The following is a 20,431-nucleotide window of genomic DNA, read 5'->3' on the forward strand; positions in this document are numbered from 1 at the left end:
ATCTGTTCATCACTGACGGCACAAATAATCACCAAAGATAAGCAGAGGATAGCAGCAGGAAGCTGCAAAACACAAACCTTTGGCTACATGATAAGACTAGCCCTCTTTGCCCAAGGTGAATAATCAATACTCAGATGGGCATCAGGAGAGTTACATTGATCAATCGCAAATTCACATTCCATCAAATACATCTGTTACTCTGTTAAGGCGAGAACTACTTCGACCAAATTAGAAAAGAAAATGGTCAATAGTACAACAATAATAAGAAGATAATAACACAATTCCGCGACAAGCAGTGAACCGGAAGAGGAGCACTCACTCAAATAGTACAGAAACCAGAAAATAGGAACCGAAAGAGGAAGGCCAGGCTTGCGCCGAACAAGCCGAACACTACAAATGCCTTCCTCCTCCTTAAGCACCTAGTTGTAGTACATAAGCTGTTGCGCTGATGACTGGTTCGGGTACCCGTCGTAGAGGGCCTGGGAGCCAGCAGCAAGAAGCCCTGCGGATACCTGACCTGCAAGGCCATGCTGGCCAGCAATCTGCCCAGCTGCGACCTGGCTTAAGGTAAGTTGCCTCTGATATGCTACGATATCAGCTGCCGAGAAACCTTGTGGCACACCTGCCATTGGTACGGGTTGATATGAAGGAAGTGGCGGTGGCAATGGCTTGGAGGATGTACCAGGTGGGGTAGGTTTGTTGCCCCATGAGCACTAAGAAAGAACATGGGAAATTGCATAAGTAATCATGCAAAAAATTGAAAGAACAGACGAAATAATATTTATTTGAATTGGACAATACCTTGATCGGCTTCCCACGCACTACCAATCCATTGGCCATCTGAATAGCCAATGCTGCTTCGCCATGGTTACTGTATCTCACAAACCCAAATCCTTTATCCTGTTGAACGCGAACTTCCTCAATAGCCCCAACACCTAAATTATAGAAGTGGCGGTGAAGCTCATCTCGGTTAACCTGACAAGTTAGATAAGTAAATGATCAATTTAAGGTGTCCTAAAATTCGAGATGAGAAGTAATTGCAGCACACTGAGGAAAGAGGAACGGTCTAGCACCAATTCCAGGGTAGGATATGGAATAGGAAATAATTAGAACATAGGAAGAAAGAAAACTGGGCTAGCACCAGTTAATTTCTACCTCATGTCCAAGGTTGCCAACATACACCGTAGTACAATCAGGGTTGTTCTCTGGATTCTCTTTACTTCCGGTGTCCTGACTTGCCTCCATTCCTGCAGAATAAAGTTGAAAACAATTCAGAATTAGCAGCGAGGACTATGTACGTCAGTAGCTCAAATTGCTATTGTTAAAGAGCAGCTAGATATGAGTGTATTTGCTATGGATGAAAATAATCGTAACAAATGAATGTGGTTATGCAGAAAATACAAGTTGCAGCATCTTTTCACTTCTTTTGTTACAGGAAGCACTTACAAGTTGCAGCAGCGTATGCAGAAAATACAAATATACATGGAAATCCGGTCATCTCAGATCTTTGTGTGTTAAATTTGATCTTTCTAAGGATTAACATAAAAATACAATGTGGGAGGTCCATTGTGTAATATTGAAGAACATCAGGGGGCTCAAAATGCAGTGTAAGTAAAGGTGGGATACCAGATTCAGAACAATAACCACCAGCTTCGGTCTTTTAGAGGTTGACTCAAAAGTTTATGGCCATGGTGTACCCCACATGCTATTTATTCAGCTGAATATAAATATAATAGTGCCTTTTGGTCATGAAACTAGTAAAACAACTAACCTGGATTACTAGAACTACCATTTGTTAGTACAACTGCATTATGGTTGTCAGTTTCTTGTTTCTCTTCTGCATTGTTCTTTGTTGCCCAATTACACCTTATTTGTCTGCTTCCAAGCCATTTCCCTATTAAAGCATATTAGTTTGCAAAAGTCAGGAAGTTACAACACTGGAATGCCAGTAGGTTATAAGAAAAAAAATATATTATGAGCTCTGCTTGCATGTTTACCAGTCATTTCAGTTATAGCAGTCTCAGCTTCCTGCATTGAGAAAAATATCATGAGTGATAATAGGACAAAACACTAGGTGCAACTGTAGGACTGGACATCAGTTTACAAATGAAACTTCAGGTGATAATCAAATTTATGTTCAAGCTATGATAAATCATAAATAAAAAAGCAAAAGAAAAAAAACTGACACTTGGAATTTGCATAACCTTCATACAACAGCAAAGATCACCTATGATACAGTTTGAATTTTTGGCTATGGATGAATTACATAAGGAACCCGAAGAGCTAAAATTAGATATACAACAAGTACCATAAAAAACTATTTGAATATTAAAGAATATGGAATCATAACATAAAAAGTAATCAAACCTACCAATACCAAACATGAGAACATAATATTATATCTCATCTGAAACTAACAGTAACTGGTACACAGGTGGAGAATAGTTCACTGAATTAAACTACAACAGCAATAGCTCTAAGCCTCTAACAGAACACTGGTTGCCAGGAAATAAAAGAAAGAACGCAAATAGGTTGTCACTCGTCACTGTAGTATAGCTAAAACACCAGAATAATAGGTAGAGAATAAGCTGTGGAACACACATCACCCACGGGACAAAAATTGGTAAACATCTGCGAAATGGAAAAAGGTCTGAGTTGTTCATGCCTGTTGATTACGGAAGGAGACAAAACCATAACCTCTGGAGCGTCCGGTTTTGTTATCCCACATGACTCGAGCATCACTGATCATAAATGACACAAATGAAAAACTGAAAAGCTACAGCAAAAACAAAAAAAAAAAGGTAGAAACAAAGAAAAAGCATGTAGTCCAAAACGCAACATTCTAACATGTAATATCATCAATTTTACAATGGGATAAAGTTTATATAGAAAATTGAGCCACTTGAAATCAAGTCAGAATTACAAGGCATAAGCTGCAGAATGCAGATAAAAATTATCATATAGTTTATCATGTCACAAAGAACTAAGGACTTACGAACAAGAAGGATATGCTGAGAAACAGGCATAAAGAGTTGCATCATTCACTTCAGAACTTAAATCACCAACAAAAATATGGAAATGCCCTGGAAATAGTTCAGTGGGCACAGTTAACCAAATAAGAATTAAAATTAGAAACAAATGAAAGACATGTGAGGTTTTTCTTTAATAATATCTCACCAGATGTATCCTCCCTCTGTGTACTTGCATAAGCCCAGTTCACCTTGATTGCTTGGCCACATCTGTGCAAAAAAAAGTCCATAATGAAGAAACCCTAAAAGAAACTTGAGGCTCTGAAACCTGTGCTGTTGAAGTTAATGGAACACGGGAACTTACATGTGACGACCATGAAGGGTCATTATTGCAAGAGCCGCTGACCTCCGATCATAATAGTCAACAAAACCAAAGGAAGACTGTAACGAAAAAGTGAATTCTCATCAAACAGATGAATATTAACAAAATGCAGTAGGTTCTAGTTATTGGCCCTGTTCTTTTCAGCTACTTCATTGGATTGTTACGGTGGATTATTTGCTCCAACGACTCTAAAAATATATTTTCTCAAAAAACTTTCTTCTACTGTATTGCTTAAACCACTTGCTCTAAGCTACTACCTCCATCCCAAAATATAAGGAGTTTTGGGGTTGGACATGGGTATTAAGAAAGTAGGTAAAATTCAATGTGTGATGGTTGTGATTGGTTGAGAAGAGAAGGTAGGTGAGGATTTTAAGAGGTGGAAGGTTGTGATTGGTTAAGAAGGGAATAAATTGTTATATTTTGGGACAGATGTTGGAGGCTAGAAGTTGTTATATTTTGGGATGGATGGAGTATTTCTTAAGTTTATTTCTACAAATCTTTATTTGATCCCTACAATCACGTAGATAATTCACTGACTAATCTGTTACAAACTGTGCCAAAATGTTTGATGACATTTGAACCAAAATCACACCAAGATTGTTAGAAAATTAAAACTAAAATTAGGTCGGGAATGTTGTAGTGTTAGAACGTGGCGTTTCTCAAACTTTCATCAAACCTTGGGCACAGCCTTTGGATGCATGAGCAGGATGCATAAACATACCTTCTCCTTCCGGATGAGCTTGCATCTTTCCACAAGGCCAGAACTCTGGAAAACTTCGATTAGAAGGCTCTCAGTAACATTAGGGTGCACATTCCCAACATACCTAGTTGACACAGCATCGTTAATTAGAAAAATAAACAAAACTTCAAAGTAGTTAACTAGCAACCATATATTATACAAATTTCTACCAAAGAAAAAATCAGCATCAGCCTTGATGGAAGACTGTGCATAACCTAATTATGCACGCATGCGTCACCTTGTGGAATTCCACATTGGTCATAAAACAAAATAAGTTGGCAGATAAGGGGGAAAATATTAAAAAAAAAAGGAAGTTGTATAATATATGAAGGTGAAAGCAGGAAAAGACTGAAAGCACTCACACACTGCGACATGTGGATGGATCAAACCCTGGTGGAAGATTGCCATTTGAAATAGGCTCCATCTGCAAAACATAAAATGTCAAAAGAAAAAAAAAACAAGACTGACGCGAAGCAAGCACGGCAAAACAAGATAGAAAACAAATAAGTACAATGAGGAAAGCTAAACTTGGTACCAAATAACATAAGAAGAATAGGCACCCAACATTCAAACTAAAGAGGAATCACACCAGTAGTGCAGATAAGATATACACCCACAAAGCCCATCTAGCAAAACATAGTTTCTAAGTCATCTGTTATCCATTAACATCGCCATGGTGATGTGGATTGTTAAGCCAGCCTTCCAAACCTATGTTCTTCGTGCAGCAGGTGATGTCGCACAAAACCAGGCTATTTGGTGGGTCTTATAAGATCGTGCCATTAGGAACCTTGAATAATTGGAGAGTGGAAGCACTAGCCTAAGGAGATACGGAAAGCATTTTGATTAAACAGATTTTAGTATGCACCAAGAATGTACACTGAGCCAATGAGGTAAGGGGGACAGCTTACAAAAAGTTAAACTCTCCCAGATTCATAACAAATGCAATAATTTTATACAATAATTACATTCGATGTGAATATGAATAGCATATAGGCAAGTAAACATGATATGATCACTTTCCCCAGAAATTGTAAAGGAAGTGAAAACCCAATTCTTCCAAGCCATGTTTCATCACGGCCAACTCAAAGTTTGTCTCTCTTTTTTCACCAAACTAACCTAACAATTAGCAGTTAGCACGACATTTGCCATGAATAATGACATGCACCTTTTATGCAACTAAAGACAACACATCACTTGCTCAATTCCAAATAACAAAGAAACTCTAGTTTTCAAGTGAGAGCCTCCTCTAACTACTCAATCAATCAAGATGCAACCTAAAAAAAAGGAGGAGGAATGCACAAAGCAAAACAACAATCCTCCTGGGGCTCGCGCGGCAGATCGGCGCGCATTACTGCTCCCCGACACGCGCACGCAATGGCACGAACAAACAGATCAAGAAGAGAGGGGGGGAAACGGGAGAGGGGCTGACCTGGGTCATGGCCGCCGCGGCGGCGGCGGCGAGGACGCCGGACTGGTACTGCTGCTGCTGCTGCAGCGCCTGCTGCATCAGGAGGGCCTGCTGCTGCTGCTGCTGCCTGAGCCGCTGCTGCTGCTGCTGCTGCTGCTGGTGGTTCCCGCCGGCGCCGTTCATCTCCTCCCCCTCCGACTCCGACTCCGACTCCGGCGGCGACGGCGACGCGGCGAAGACCGGATCGGGACCCCGGGAACCGAGGGTTCGCAAGGAACGATCGACAGATCGGGGGAATGGATCGAGCGGATCGAGAGATTCCGGGGCGAATTTCTTGCGGGGATCGAGCTAGATAACGGAGGAAGAGGAAGGTGAGATTTTTCTCGTTTTCTTCCTCTCTTTTTTTCTTTTCTTTTTTTTTTCGCTCGCCTCTGTTTTTTTTCTCCTCCTCGTCGAGCTCCAATGGAGGTTAGAGAGGGGGAGGGTAAGTTGGGGATTTTCCCCTGTGTAGGAGTCTAGGAGATGGCATGGACCTTACACTGACAGGTGGGCCCGGTTTTTTTCCCCTGGCTCTGAAGCCTGAATCTGCATGGTCACTTGTGGTCAGGTGGTCAGGTTAAGACTTAAGAATATGGATGTGGTATTGTGGATAGGTTTCAAAAATTTTAAAAGGAATTCGCTATAGTAGGTAATATTTGTTTTGTCCAAATATTACATATTTGGTTCATATTTATCTTAAGATTTATATACCCACGGTGGATAGGGTTTGATGTTTGGTTAGACGGATGTGACATACCTGTGGTAGATCTCAGCTCAAATTGGGCCAGAGAATGAGATTTTACGAAAGAAATTATATTGGAATTTACTTAGGGAAAGATAAATTTTTAAGTCCCATTAAAAGATGCTTGAGATGAACCATGGCTCTGGTTTTCAAACGATTCGGAAAAATTTGGTCTTTTGCTTTTCACGGGAATTAGAGCCAAATTATTACATGATTTACAGCACATTCGTTTACATTACAAAGAAAAGAGAAAGCCAACATAGTTCGAATGATAAGACGTTGTTAAAAGCAAATGCTATTGCTAAATCCCCATCCATAATTAGCAAAAGGTTGCATAATCATCATATTTAGGTAACAGCACAAGTCCGATATCATTTGTTTGTCATTTTCGCACTTTTGCAACATGGCCCAAAACCAAAGACAATGTGTGTCTCTTGTAAAGTATCTACATATAAAATTTAATAGAAAAGTTATCCGAAATCATCTCATTGCGACTTAACCATATAGCCTAGCATATTCCAGATGTCCCGGCTAATATTGTCTCTAATGATGGTGATATCTAAGGTAGGATTACAGTGTATGATTGCTTATTTTTGGGACCAACTTCATAAACATAGGTTAATAGATTGCATTAATGATTTAAAGAAGAATGTCAAATTACTTAAACATACATTTACTCACAAATACTCTATGTCTTTTTCATGTAGCTATATGTCTTTTAAGTCTAGCGGATGAACGCAACAAAAGATGTTATCATCCCATAAATGTGATGCATATGCATACATTTTTATCAGTACTAAGGGCCTGTTTAGATCCCCTGGCAAAATTTTCACCCCGTCACATCGAAATGTTTGGACACATACATGGAGTATTAAATATAAACGAAAAAATAACTAATTACACAGATTGCGTGTAAATTGCGAGACGAATCTTTTAAGCCTAATTGCTCTATGATTTGACAATATGGTACTACAGTAAATATTTGCTAATGACGGATTAATTAGGCTTAATAAATTCATCTCACAGTTTACATGCGAAATCTGTAATTTGTTTTGTTATTAGTCTACGTTTAATATTTCAAATGTGTGTCCATATATTCGATGTGACACGCCAAAACTTTACACCCATGGATCTAAACACCCCCTAAACTTTTTATATGCCATGTTATAACCTCAATACATATTTATCCAAATAATACCTTAAATATTCCTTAAAAAAATTATCCAACGTCCCAAATAACGGAACTAGGTATTTTAATGTCGAAATTTTACCATTTGGTTCAAATAACAACCTCCTTACTAGTGTCTTGCGGCATTGTCCATGTGATGAATGAGTGGTTTTTCCATAATATTAGCCAGTTTGGAGATAGGGCATCCTTTGGAATGGAAAAGCTCAACTGGTTAGGTTCATTGTGGTGGAACCTGTCCACCCGTGTTCAAGTTCTAGATTTGCTCGCATTTATGACTATTTATTCTTCAGTGATAGATGATATACTCATCGACAACAAGACACCCGTAGTGACTTCGTCAATCTCAAGATATGTCAGCCTAGTCTTCCAGAGGTTCTCAAGATATTACGGTCTTGTTTTTCGGTGATGCTCATAGCAATAGGATGTGCGTTCGTAGGGGTGTTCTCATTATATGACGACCTAGTTTTTCGGAGATGCTCGTAGCGATAGGGTGTGCGTTTATTGGGGTGAGTGTGCGAGCGTTGTGAGCGTCTACGTATGTACCGTATTTCAAAAAAAAAAAGGAATTTTCTAAGAGCAATTTTATGGGAATCAATCCAGATTATGTAAAATTCATGCCTCCCAAATAAGCTCTAAAATTTGAAGTCACACCTCTCCCGCGATTCATGGATCCATCCAATATAGTCACCAAAAAACGAAGTATAATCTTCCAATTCCAATTCCACTCTTGTCATTGTTGGTATTAACAAGAAAAGTACATGGCACCAACACGAAAATGGCGATCGAATATACCTCTACAAACTTTAAATGAACAAACAATGATTTAGATAGCTCACAACATGAAAACGGCGATCCAATATACCTCTACAAACTCTAAATGAACAGATAAATAATTCATCTGGATGGCTCACCAGGGGCCTATTTTACAACGAAACGCTAACAATCAGTGCATCCTGGTGATGATGTTCTGATCGACAGGTGAAACAATTGTTTCCATGATTCTGGGCTTACTTGCTTCACATGCTTCTCCATAACATCACAGCAGATACCAGTAAGCCATATTATGTTTTCAATACAAAATATTGACACTCAAACAATAATTGCTGCTGCTCCACACATGAACAAAAGTGAAATTACACAACAGATAACCAGAGAAGAAGAATGTACTCCTGCCCAGTATGTTTGGGACAACCAGTTTTCCTCTTGGCTGCTGATACGCCATATTTCCACCTTAAGCTTAAAGTCTTTTTAAAAAGAAGGGAAAGCAGGTCCGTTCCATATGGTGCAGATAAATAATGTAGTGAACAAGGGAACCTTAGGAAAACAACGGCACAGTGCTTACCCCATATTAACCTTGGAAAGATATATTTTGCAGGACAATGCATCGACAATACCTTTTCTTTTCTCGAAAACATCAGCAGGACTCATATGGAACATGTTAAGCGAAAGATGATCTGTAGTATATATTTTTATTTTGAAGGTATTACCACCAATGTCAAAGACCAGTAGACGTCATAATGTTTCAGAGGCATGAAAACAAAATTATTGGTTGAAGTGGTGTACAACAAAATGTACCGTGAAAAGAAATTCAATAGCTAACATAAGAAGTCTAGCATCAATTTTGTTTTTTGAGAAGAATTCAGACATTAAGGCTAAATTGATCTAGGACATGACAAGGTTTCTAGTGTCTTCATGAGACTGTTTACGTCGCATAATGTTTAAAAGGACAGAAAAATCTTCATGCACATATATACCTGTAATATGATAAATATCAAGAGGAAACCATATCGTTTTAGCTGTTATTGTTGTACTCAGATGCTCTCTTCTTTTAGATGTCAGATGTATCATTTTGCATTGCATTGACATTAACAAGATCTGTTTGGCAGAGGTGTGCTACATATATCACGACAAAATATTCATCTTGGGAAGCAAGCGATTTTGTAATGATATCTCAATTGTTGCTATTACCTGTTCAGTTAAATAAGATCTGAAATACAGCAGTAAATACTCAGGAAGAGCTGAGGAATCTGGGGTATCAAATCCAGTGGCTGGCTCAAATGGACTTCTTCATTTGAGATAAGAACAGTGAAATACTATAGCCGTCTGAATAGTATGCAAACAAATCCAAACAAAATAACTTCTGGACAGATGTTGTGGAGGCCAATTGGAGCAACAATACAGTGACTTGGAATGTCAGATTCTCGTTATGTGTTCCAAAAAATCCCCAGCTAATTTCCTCAATTTTGTCAGAACGCTTCCTGAACTATCAGCAAGGATAGTTTCAACTGGTGACACTGTGGCAACAAGGACAAAATTTTCACCATTACTGACATTTATTTCATACAACTCAGAGAAGACATGGCGAAGAACATCAATCAACCCTTTGTAGAAGGATCCATCTGCAGCAGGAGGGATAACATTCAATATGAAAGCCCCATCACGATGTAGGATCGTGCGTGAAGCAAGAAGAATGCTTTCCTTTGTCATCTCCAACGGTGGTGCACTGACTCCACATATAGCATCAGATGAATCAAGATCCACCATAATCGCACTGAAATTCATATCAGGGTCCCCTTGATGAGCAAAATCCTGGATCATTTGAATAGCATCACCAACACGGACTTGAAGGAACTCATCCTCTACCAATCCAAAATGGCTCCTTGCAACATCCAGCACAACACCATCAGCCTCTATCCCTAGTACATCACACTGAAGCCCCATTCTGATTGACATCAGAAGAGCGCCGCCACCGATACCAGCACAAAGACACCTCGGCTTGCCACCCAACCGAAAGCTCTCATCCATGGAAGGGGCGATCACCGCAAGACCAGCGGCCATTGCCTGTAGGTAAGGCTGGACCAGCTCTCCACCCACCTCAGGCTGCAATGAACCACCTCCAACCTCATCCAATGCATCTAACATCAAAGAATCACCCGGCGATAATTGCCGCACAAGGCGCACCTGCGTCTGAACAAGGAACGGCATCCGCTTGAACCGCAATCGGCGGCGCAATTCAGCCGAACGTGGCGCGCAGTCGACGGCCACATCCTCAACAACCATCTCACCAACCACAGGACCAGCGACAACCTTGACAGGAGCAAGCCGGAGGAGGTCATCATGGAAGGAGAGCAATGGCACGTCAGGGATAGCATCGCCCCCAAACGCGGCACGGGGGCATAGAGCCAGGAGGAGTGGGAGCAGCCGCGCGTGAGCAGGATCCGGGTCCGGGCGAGCGGCGGCGGCGACGACCACCACCCGAGAAGGAGACGGCGCGGAGAGCTCGGGGCCGACGAGGATGAGGCGGGAGAGGTGGCTGCACTGGGAGCGGGAGGCGAGGAGGAGGTGCAGGTGGCCGGCGCGGGTGGAGAAGATCCAGTCGCGGTGCCGCCCCGCCGGCACGAGCATCGCCGCCGTGCGCGGCGACGGGTGGGGTGAGGAGTGGTCGAGAACCGCCACGCGGAGGAACTCATGGCCGCCATGGGCGTACGGGTCGGAGGCGTGGTCGAGGAGGAGGAGAGGGTTTGGGAAGGAGAAGGCGATGAAGCGGGAGGGCTCCACGTCCTGCAAGCCCTCCAGCTCCGAGCTGACCGCCATTGCAGAGAGAGAGATCTCGAGCAACCAAGAAACCCAAGCAGGAGGAGCAATCGCGCGCGTCCAAATTTCTCGACGAGGGTTTCGTTTCTCCTCCGATTGGGGGAGTATCGCGAAGATTCTAATGGCGGGGAGAGAGGGTTGACCTGAGATTCCGTCCCGTCCAGCCGCCGCCGGCGAGGGAGTCGACGGGGCTCGCGGCGGCGCCGGCGCCGGCGGCGACGAAAAATCGCCTGGAGCTGTGAGCTGAGGGTTTCCTCTGTCACTGTGTTGTGGGACCACTAGGTCAGTGAGAAACAAATATCATATGATATATTTACCGTTCTTAAATTAGGTGTATTTGACCCCATGTTTTGAGTATTTTCTATGTTCAGTTTAAAATTATGTTCCCGTTGATGGAATTGGTACAGTATCTTCCAAAATCCATTCTTCGGAAGAAGATTGTAAGCAGTAATGCTTATTAACAACAACAAAGGAAAATTATGTAAAACTTAGTGTATGTGATCTTAGCGATTTAAAAATTAATGCTGGAAAATGAACTACGATAAAAGAAACAAACAAATCTAAAATTAAGTTTTAAACTTCAAATATTGGTTGTGGCTCATAAGATGAAGAGCAAATGATAAAGCTGTTGGTCATCTCATATAACGAATGAAGTCAGGCAGCATATGATAGAAAGAATTTAGAGAAATGACATGATGAAAAGTCCCTTAGCAATATTTGCAATAAGAATTTGGTACTAATTTATTGAAATATTTCGTATCCCCAAATGTACAACTCAACACTAGCTCCCAAAGACTGTAGAAAACTCTCATACAAATACATGATCAGCGATTCCTCATGTATAAAATGTTGTTTTTTTTTACCCATTTAGATCTGTAACAGCTTACAGATGGTGATATCTGACAATCTCCATTCTGCAGCTTATACAGCAGCAATATATACACTGTAGTATAGACATATGGACGGGCTATACAAGAGGGTAACAAGGCCATAAAAACATACAGAGAATTAGCACATCTACAAGACTGCAACAGAGACAATAGTCTGAATAATGGAGTAAACTTATAAATGGAGGCTTCTGGGCACTCCAACACAGCCTTCCTCTTGTATCCATATTTATTGAGTTTTCTTGTCGATAAATTTACTGTAAGCTCAAAGTTTCGAAGCCAAAATTATCATTGCCTACTACCATCCTTTGCACTGTCATGAGACTAACAGTCAAAAAAAAGTCGGTCTTGAGGCGACAGCAACTACAGTATGTATGTAAAGTGGGTTTTGATCAGTTTCTACATTCTAGTCGCCGGTTATCCTCCAGGGATGACCCCCATCAGAGCTGCTGCAAGCTTGGTTGGGTAGAAAGCTGTCTCCAAAGTCGCCGACTAATCTCATCTGCATTTCTTCCTGTGGAGAAAGAATCCTGATACATCGTACACATTTCACAAAGTCCCTGCACATGCAAAGCCATCGGTTCTTAGTTATCACCGTGATACAATTAGAAATAGCTATACTTTGATAGGTGAATAAGTATGATCAGTTGAAAAAAATGGAGCCTCGTTATATTTCCCAATCAGGTAAGTGGTGAGATCACTGCAGAAAATATGCTTGATTGGTTTTACGTAACACAGAGTTGCTTTTAGAGTCTCTCTACATGTTTTAACAGGTAAAGTAAATATTCAGCTGGAGTTAGAAAACATTCTATGGCATGTGAAACTAACAAGCAGGGATGTACAGATCTTTGCGTGTTAGTGAAACTAAGCTCACAAACAATAAATCCAGAATCTATATGAAGTTGCTCCAAGATCATGTTCACTCAAATCAGCTAACCCCATCCATGGGTTTATCTTCGGTAAAAAAAAAGATCCACGCCTCCAGAAAGATATTATTGTTAGTTTTGTATGTGCAGATGAAAAATAAGTTTATGGGATTTGACTTACTCCCATGGATCATCACCAACTAGTAGAACATCCTTCTCGTGATCTTCATATACTAGCTTCCAGCCAACTCTATTTTGATCACCAAGCTGCCCCTCAATACCAAACATCCGAGCAACGTCATGTTTCAGCTCATCATATCCAGAATATCGATTGATGTCAATTGATCTTCCCACCGCACCACGCTTGTGTACCTGTAGATAATTATTTTGGTCAGCACAGGTGTCCACTGCAATAATCATCAACATGTGCAATTATTTCATGAATCTTAGTTAAGAGTCATCCTAAGATTGTAACTTAACTCGAAATTTTTTTCTAAAAAAGATGGTGTAAAGTAACAAGTTGAGGCTAAGCTAGATAACAAACCTTGGTGTAGGTTCTCATCCGTTGATGTGCAGGACCTGCTGCAGACCGGGAATTTCTATTTAAGAATGGGGTATCATTGATTGCAGAATCTATAGAATTGAATGCCATATCAGCAACTCCAAATGAATGTGAAATCATTGAAGATGATAACTCTTGTTGAGAATCCTTTGATGAAATGAAGTTAGAAATGCCATTTCCTGGCAACTGATCCATGTATTTATCGGTTCCAATGTCATTCGCAAGCAGGTCTGCATTAAGTGGTAAACCCAGTTGACCATCAATATTCACCCCAAATAGAAGGTTATTTCTTGGATCTGTAACCTCAAACTCGCTATCTGGAACTGTGTCTTTTAGCAAGTGATGCTGGTGGAAGGATGAAGGTGGAAAGTTTTGTTGCAATGATCCATCAGCCTGGGAAAGGCAAACCGAAGTAGCTGAAGAGGATGTGTCCAAGTAATCCATTTGAGGATTGTTATTTATGCAGTCTTGTCCAGTAGCTGGCCTTTGTTCTGTCGTCTTGGGAATCATAACTGTTTGCTTTACATTTTGATATGGCTTTGTGTCCTGTTCGATCGTAGGACCCAACACAACAGATGATTGAGATGTCTTTCCTGCTGTAGTTAAACTTTGGTTCTTGGAGCTACTTGGGATGGATTGCAGAAGAACAGGATTGCTGTTAGTGGATGGTGATGTTGAAGTAGACGGAACATCATCTGTCTTCAATAATTGGCGTCCACCAGCTACATGCAAAGAACTAGCACCCATGGAAGTAGCGATGTCTGATTTTGAATTAGGAATGACATTCCCAGTTAAGTCTTGAACTTGGTGAGACTGAACCTTTTGCTGTGTCGGGTATTGAATAGTGTTACTGTTATGTAAACTAATAGCTTGGTTTGTTACCTGTACACACTGCTGAGGAGCTGACTGTGAATTTATCACTTGCTGCTGCAAATCCAAAAGCATCTTCTGCTGCTCTGAGATCAGAGGCTGCTGTGGCTGTAAAGCCTTGAGTAGTTGTAGTTTCATTTGATGATCTGCCACCTGCGTATTCATACTTGCATCCATGGAAACATGAACAGGTTGTATCTTTATTTGCTGATGTTCCTGTACTGACTGCTGAACCTGCTGGACAGGTTGCAACTGTTGTGTTTGCTGCTGCTGATGATGTAACTGTTGCGGTATCTGCTGGTGCTGCACATGTGGCTGTTGCTGCTGGAGAAGCTGGATTTGTTGAAGACCTCCTTGTAAGACAGTGTGACTTTGGACCGAAGGTTGCGTTTGCTGGAGTTGGGCCTGGACAACAACTTGAGGTTGCTGCAGTTGCGCCTGGAGAATGACTTGCGGTTGCTGAAGCTGAGCCTGAACAACAAGCTGAGGCTGTGGAATGTTTATGTTTGGCTGGCTGCCTTGCACTGGTTGAGTAACCACATGCTGCCTTTGTTCAGAGTTGCAATCCTGAACCACCTTCTGCGGTATTATAACACTTCCCAATTGGTTTGGTGTAGGGATAACTTTCGCTAATTGTTCTGTCTGTTGGTTTTGTTGAGGTACCAACGCAGTGTTGAACTGGATGTTGTTTTGTTGCAAGAACTGCGGGTGAAAACTGATTTGCCTTGATAAATCAGCTGCAGCCAAATTTTGTACAGGTTTTCCACTTAATGAGTTTAGTAACTCTGGTTGCACAACCGTGCCAGGAAGCGAGGAGCTGTGCTGCATGTTCATCCACTGAGCTAGATTTAGACCAGGCACTACACTGTTCTGAATATTCAGATCTTTCTTGCAAATCTCCTCACCAACCCATGGCATGGCCCTCTTGAGAAGACCGTCCATTTCAGTCTCGTCATCTACAGATGTGATTAAATTATTATAAGATAATGAAATCATAATTTTCTGTTAGAACTGATATTCAGTCGAAAACTTTGGTTACACAATAATCATAGTCTGATATGAGTACTAATCATCCATAGAGTGACCTTTTATCAGATCAGTAACTGTTTACCTGTCATCCCAGGTAGCCTTGGACGTTTTGCGGTGAATAATGGTGAGGGGTAGATGAAGAATGGAGCAATGATAGGCTCTATCTCCCAGAGGGAAACCCTGGTGCGTCTCTCAGTTGGTGCCGCTTCATCCCATGCAACCTGCATATAGTTCTACTTATTCCAGCAAAAACAAAGGAGATATAGCTTTGTAAGGAATCAGACCAAACCTGAATATTGCGCCAATGAGATGTTTTCCACCTTACTGGATCCAGATCACTTATACCAGTTATTGTACCCATGTACCTGCAAGGAAGATGTCACAAATACGATTCAGAAAAGAATCTTATAAAACATCACACATTCACAAGTGCATGAACATGAACACAGTCAACACAGAGAGCTGAATGTGACTCAATGCAGAAAAATGATGCTCCCAAAATATCCTAAGTGTGCACAACACACACCAAGGATCTTTTTAGGTCCAGTCTGTAGCAGGGTCCCTGTGGGAGTCAAGGTAGCTCGATATCCACCCCTTAGAGGGGGGTTTAGGATAAAAAATTTTCAACTAAAAGGAATTTGAAGTAATGAGAACAAGTATATGTTACACAAATAAGATAAAGTTCAGAAACTATACCTTCTTGTTCCTGACTCTTCAGTTTCAAACATCATTCTGAACCGCATGCCAAGAGATAATTGGTTACCATACACTGCCTTCTGGTATTTGGCAAAAGGAATCACAAATTCGGAAGTACTGGCCCTGAATAAACAAAAAAAAGTTCAAACAAAACTAATAACATATCATCTCTTCATACGTTAAACCTAGCCAAAGATGTTTACCTTGGGTTATAATATATTGTAAATTGGCTGTTATTCGCTGCAGCATGGGCTGCTGCAGCAAGAATTCCAATATGCATACTATCACTAGATAAGACAGATGATGAGAGGTTCGTAGGTTGCCTATTTGCTCGTCTGATCCCCAAGAGGAGCTGCTGTTTTGCATCCCTATGGTCGGAATGAAGAAAGTTTAGTACTCCCTCAAGATTGATTTGTTACAGCAACATTTTCAAGCGATAGCGAGGCAGAAAAAACAGTTTATTGGCATAATCAGTGTACCTAATAAACAAGACTGAATCACCAGCAAGTAATCTCTTTCCACTGACAAATAGGCTCCAGCCCGTAGTCAGTAAATGCCTTTTAGGCTGACCTGGTGAAGAGAAAGAGAACTCATAAACTTTGAGACATTAAAGCATGAAGTAACACCAGAGTTTCCTGAACCTTTTAGTAACCAAAGGCCAAAGCTGACATACGGCAGTTGAATACGGGTTTCGTTTACAAGAGTAAGGCCTTTACTAAGTTGCATTAGCTTTTATCATGCATCAAAGGGAACAACGGAATATTAGTATTTTTCTACTGTACCCCGGTATATATGACGAAATGTCCAAACATTATCATGCAAATCCCGGGCCTGCAGTTCCTGGGCAGGAGGCTGCATGGAGAAGTCCTAAACATAATACAGTGCGCATAAGTTAGTAGAAGAAACCAAGAAAGAATCAACACTTTGTTTTCCATAAGGTTAAAGTATGCTCACAAGACGAGGAAAAATCCTCTCAGCGGCACGGCGTGGCACAGAGAAACCTCCATGAGTGCTTGTATCACTGGCGGTCAGTGTTTTGCAAAAGAATTCTGTTTGTGGCCTGGTTTGCTTCAGCGCAAGCTCTGATGCTAGCAATGTCTCCTTGTCACACTGGGTCACCTAATAATCCCAATTCCAAAATCATGTCGGTACTGCTACATCACATAATCCAGAAGATCTAACTGAATTTGGGAAATTGCAACCTACATTGCTAACTGGCTGGAGAGTCATTCGAGCATAAACCTCATCTGTGTCAGGATCAGCCTGTCATGTTTTGTCAAGAAATGTGTCAGTACAGAAGTTCAAATTATTGGCATAATAGAGCACTAATAAAGCGTGGAGCTCTTTTTCTGTTTACTGATGCTCAAAGTGGCAGAGATTACAAGCATGGTGACACTGTGGAGGATGCATATCAGCTTTGATGGAAGATTTGGATAGCTTGGAATTTGCGCATCTGCGTCCTTTCGCATAGATGCTGCAACCTGAAATCGGGTATCCAGGAATGAGAATTGTTCTCCATGAAACCCCAAAACCACTTGCACAAAACTTGCACATTTACAAACGGTGTGCTAGTAACTCTCAAAGCTTTTGTTAACTCTCATCATAGAACTTGTGTACAGAAACACACATGTTTTCTATATCAAACTCCATGGTAAAACAGAAGCAACCAAGTAACATGAGCACTTTTCGTTTGGGTTGATTCAAATTACAGTGCCGTATAACTGAATTTGCTAAGAACTGAAAGAAGATTAACAAAAGTTGTATGTTCGTAGTTGAAAGTTGCAAAAAGATTAAAGTTATCTGCAGATAAGATTAAACAACATGTAAAGGAGCATCAGAAAAGGAAGACAGATTGGGAGGATGCCCAACTCCATGCTCCTCCAGCATTGCATCAAATGGCACCAAACCTCCATGACGCGACGACTTAATCTCACAAAGAACAAAAGCAAAGGGAAGTAAACAACACGAGCAATTAGACAGTGAATTAATTCCTCTCTGAAACCTCTTCCTTTATGACCAAAAAAATCGATTCCCAAATCTTCCTCTTATGAGAACAAGAACACCGAGAAAACCGGAATCTTTTTTTCCCTATTTCTCGAGAACAAAGGGAAAGAAACCATTTGGATATATGGCCAAGATCAAACGCTCAAGAACCAATTGACACCGGACACGGAACCAATCAACCAAACCACACAACCGCAAAGAGAGAGAGAAAAAAATTCTCCGCCGCACGCGGACATGACGCGACAACTAAGAGAAGAAAGATGAAAACGAAAAATTCACGAAAACCACAATGAAAAAACAACAAGAACCAAAGAAAGGGAGAAATCTCCCTTCATCCGAAATGGGGGAAAAAAGAAGAACAAAGCAAAGCAATCAGCAGCAGCAGCTTTGATCAAAGACGACTTCAACAACTTCACAAGTCGTCGTCGTCGGAAGCAGAGAGCTCGGCGGCGGCGGCGGCGGCGGCCGTACCTGCTCGCTGTGACCCTGGGGGAAGTAGACGATGAGGCTCCCCTGCGGCGGCAGCGAGACGAGCGGCCCCGCGCACGCGTACCACAGCTCCTGGTTCACCTTGGTCGCCCCCCTGCCCTCCCCCTCCTCCCCACCACCACCCCCTCCGCCGGAGCTCGCCATCGCCGCCGCCGTGTCTCCCGAGCTCAGTCACCGCCGCCTCAGCCTACCGCCCGCCGGAATCCATCGCCGGATGGATCGCCGCCGGCGAGGAGGAGGCGAATTTGAGGAGAGAACAGAAGAGACTCGGTAGCAGCGAAGAGAAAAAAAAAAGTAGTAGTAATATAATAGTGCAGCCGAGCTAAGCTTACTGGCCACTGTACTGTTTAAGCATCAGAGTTAATTTAATCGCAGGCTATAATTAATTAATTACTCTCGCTAATTAATCAACCAGAACACATCTGGGGAATGGGGATTTGCAGCTGCAGGCTGCATCACGTGTGGAGAGGGATTCTATACGCGAAATTCACACGCGCGAGCGTGCGGGTGCGTTCGTTGCGTGTGTGACTCCTATGAATTCTGACGAAAGTCTGAATACACTGCTCCCTCCATCACAATGATTCCGTTCTTTTCTCCAACAAAAGTTAGACGAAGATTAATATTTTTATGGCACGATTTTCAAACTGCTAAACGGTGCAATTCGTGCGAAAATTTTTATATGAAAGTTGCTCTAAAATATCATACTAATCTATTTTTCAAATTTGTAATAATTAAAACTCAATCAATCATACGTTAATACCACCTCATTTTACGTAAAAAAAACTTAATCTTCATCTTCATATTTATCTTCAGAAGAAAAAAAAGCCACCTATACAAAACTAACTTCTGACTATACGTCCAGATTCGTACTCAGAATTTGATTTTTTATGGGACAAAGAGAGCATCTCTGAATAAACATATGGGAGCAGCCATTCGTTTTGCCTTTTCTTCGTAAAGATTACTAATTAATGATGGGATTTTAATTTATTTTGTATACTATCCACCTTTTGACAACTTTGTTTCTTTTCTACTACCTCTTTTGATGTTTGATTTTGAGAAGAGAGGGAAAGGTAATTTGCAGTGTATAGCATTTGGGGCAATTTTATCTTTCTCTTTCTCTATTTCTTTTTGCCTACTTTAGTTGTGCTTCTTTTTGAACTCGGCTTTTCAGAAGTTTTGGATGCTTTTCAGAAGTTGCCAAGGGAGACTTCAGAATATTATTTGGAGTTTAACTAGGTGCATGCATGTTGGCATGTACTGTTGGTAATATAGTGCCAATTCCTTTTCTTTTTACCATAAAAAATGGATGATAATATGCTATAATATGATAATGTGGATAATATGGATGATAATGGTGTATTACTTACAATTTGGAGTTTTTTTTTATGGAACTCTTCAAGTGACCCAACCATAGTTTCTTCTTTTTTTTCTTTTTTTTAAACCACATGTGTTAGGCAAAGCTAAAGGATGAAGAGAACGCTTAACTACTGCTACTAATAGGACTCCACCTTACGTGATACTAGTTTCATAGTGTTAGGCCCAGTTGATAGTTGATTGAATTAGATGTGTATATATAGATATTATTCCTTTGGGATAAGAAAAAAAAATCAGCAATATACTCTTTTCATGCGAGTGGGGTTTATAAAAGATCAAAATAAATCGGGACACTAGAGTTAATATTATTTTGAGGAAACTTAAAACTCCATTGCTAAATTGCTTTTGGCTCTGATTGTTAGAGTTATGGCTAATAAGCTGTGAAAAAAATGAGCAAAGTAACCTTATGAGTAAAATTTTTATATGTGTAGTTATCATTGTCTATTCCAAGGAGTCTCTACTTGGCCAGCTTCCTTAGTTCGTAAGACAAGCCATCAAAACCGTGCGACTTGTGGGCCAACCCCTGTTTAGCTTAGACCAAGTCTATGGTCTCATGGGGAGGTCCATGTGTCCATCCTCTGTCTAGAAATAT

The 20,431-nt window shown here is 41.1% G+C and overlaps 3 protein-coding genes across 3 annotated transcripts; all 3 read right to left on the reverse strand.

The window, feature by feature from the left end:
- Positions 1 to 117: 117 nt before the first annotated feature.
- Positions 118 to 5,908, reverse strand: LOC4346063 (oligouridylate-binding protein 1B). Its single transcript, NM_001422645.1, has 12 exons — positions 5,520 to 5,908; positions 4,453 to 4,514; positions 4,073 to 4,175; positions 3,334 to 3,410; positions 3,178 to 3,239; positions 2,996 to 3,083; positions 2,666 to 2,741; positions 1,998 to 2,028; positions 1,772 to 1,894; positions 1,156 to 1,247; positions 802 to 975; positions 118 to 713 (listed from the first exon to the last, which is right to left on the reverse strand). The coding sequence occupies exons 1-12, from the start codon at positions 5,679 to 5,681 to the stop codon at positions 420 to 422; spliced, it is 1,344 nt and encodes a 447-aa protein (NP_001409574.1). The 5' UTR covers positions 5,682 to 5,908; the 3' UTR covers positions 118 to 419.
- A 3,475-nt stretch (positions 5,909 to 9,383) lies between these two features.
- Positions 9,384 to 11,341, reverse strand: LOC4346064 (methyltransferase-like protein 13). The gene has a single exon (NM_001422647.1). The coding sequence runs from the start codon at positions 11,060 to 11,062 to the stop codon at positions 9,662 to 9,664; it is 1,401 nt and encodes a 466-aa protein (NP_001409576.1). The 5' UTR covers positions 11,063 to 11,341; the 3' UTR covers positions 9,384 to 9,661.
- Positions 11,342 to 11,879: 538 nt separating this feature from the next.
- Positions 11,880 to 18,778, reverse strand: LOC4346065 (auxin response factor 21-like). The gene is made up of 13 exons (NM_001422648.1): positions 18,448 to 18,778; positions 17,355 to 17,453; positions 17,179 to 17,235; positions 16,927 to 17,091; positions 16,755 to 16,839; positions 16,452 to 16,542; positions 16,176 to 16,340; positions 15,973 to 16,095; positions 15,566 to 15,641; positions 15,359 to 15,497; positions 13,360 to 15,203; positions 12,997 to 13,187; positions 11,880 to 12,509 (listed from the first exon to the last, which is right to left on the reverse strand). Exons 1-13 carry the CDS (start codon positions 18,607 to 18,609, stop codon positions 12,356 to 12,358), a joined length of 3,351 nt encoding a protein of 1,116 aa, NP_001409577.1. The 5' UTR covers positions 18,610 to 18,778; the 3' UTR covers positions 11,880 to 12,355.
- Between the last annotated feature and the right edge of the window lie 1,653 nt (positions 18,779 to 20,431).

The sequence above is a fragment of the Oryza sativa genome, chromosome 8, assembly GCF_034140825.1.
Source record: "Oryza sativa Japonica Group chromosome 8, ASM3414082v1".
Lineage (NCBI taxonomy): Eukaryota > Viridiplantae > Streptophyta > Magnoliopsida > Poales > Poaceae > Oryza > Oryza sativa.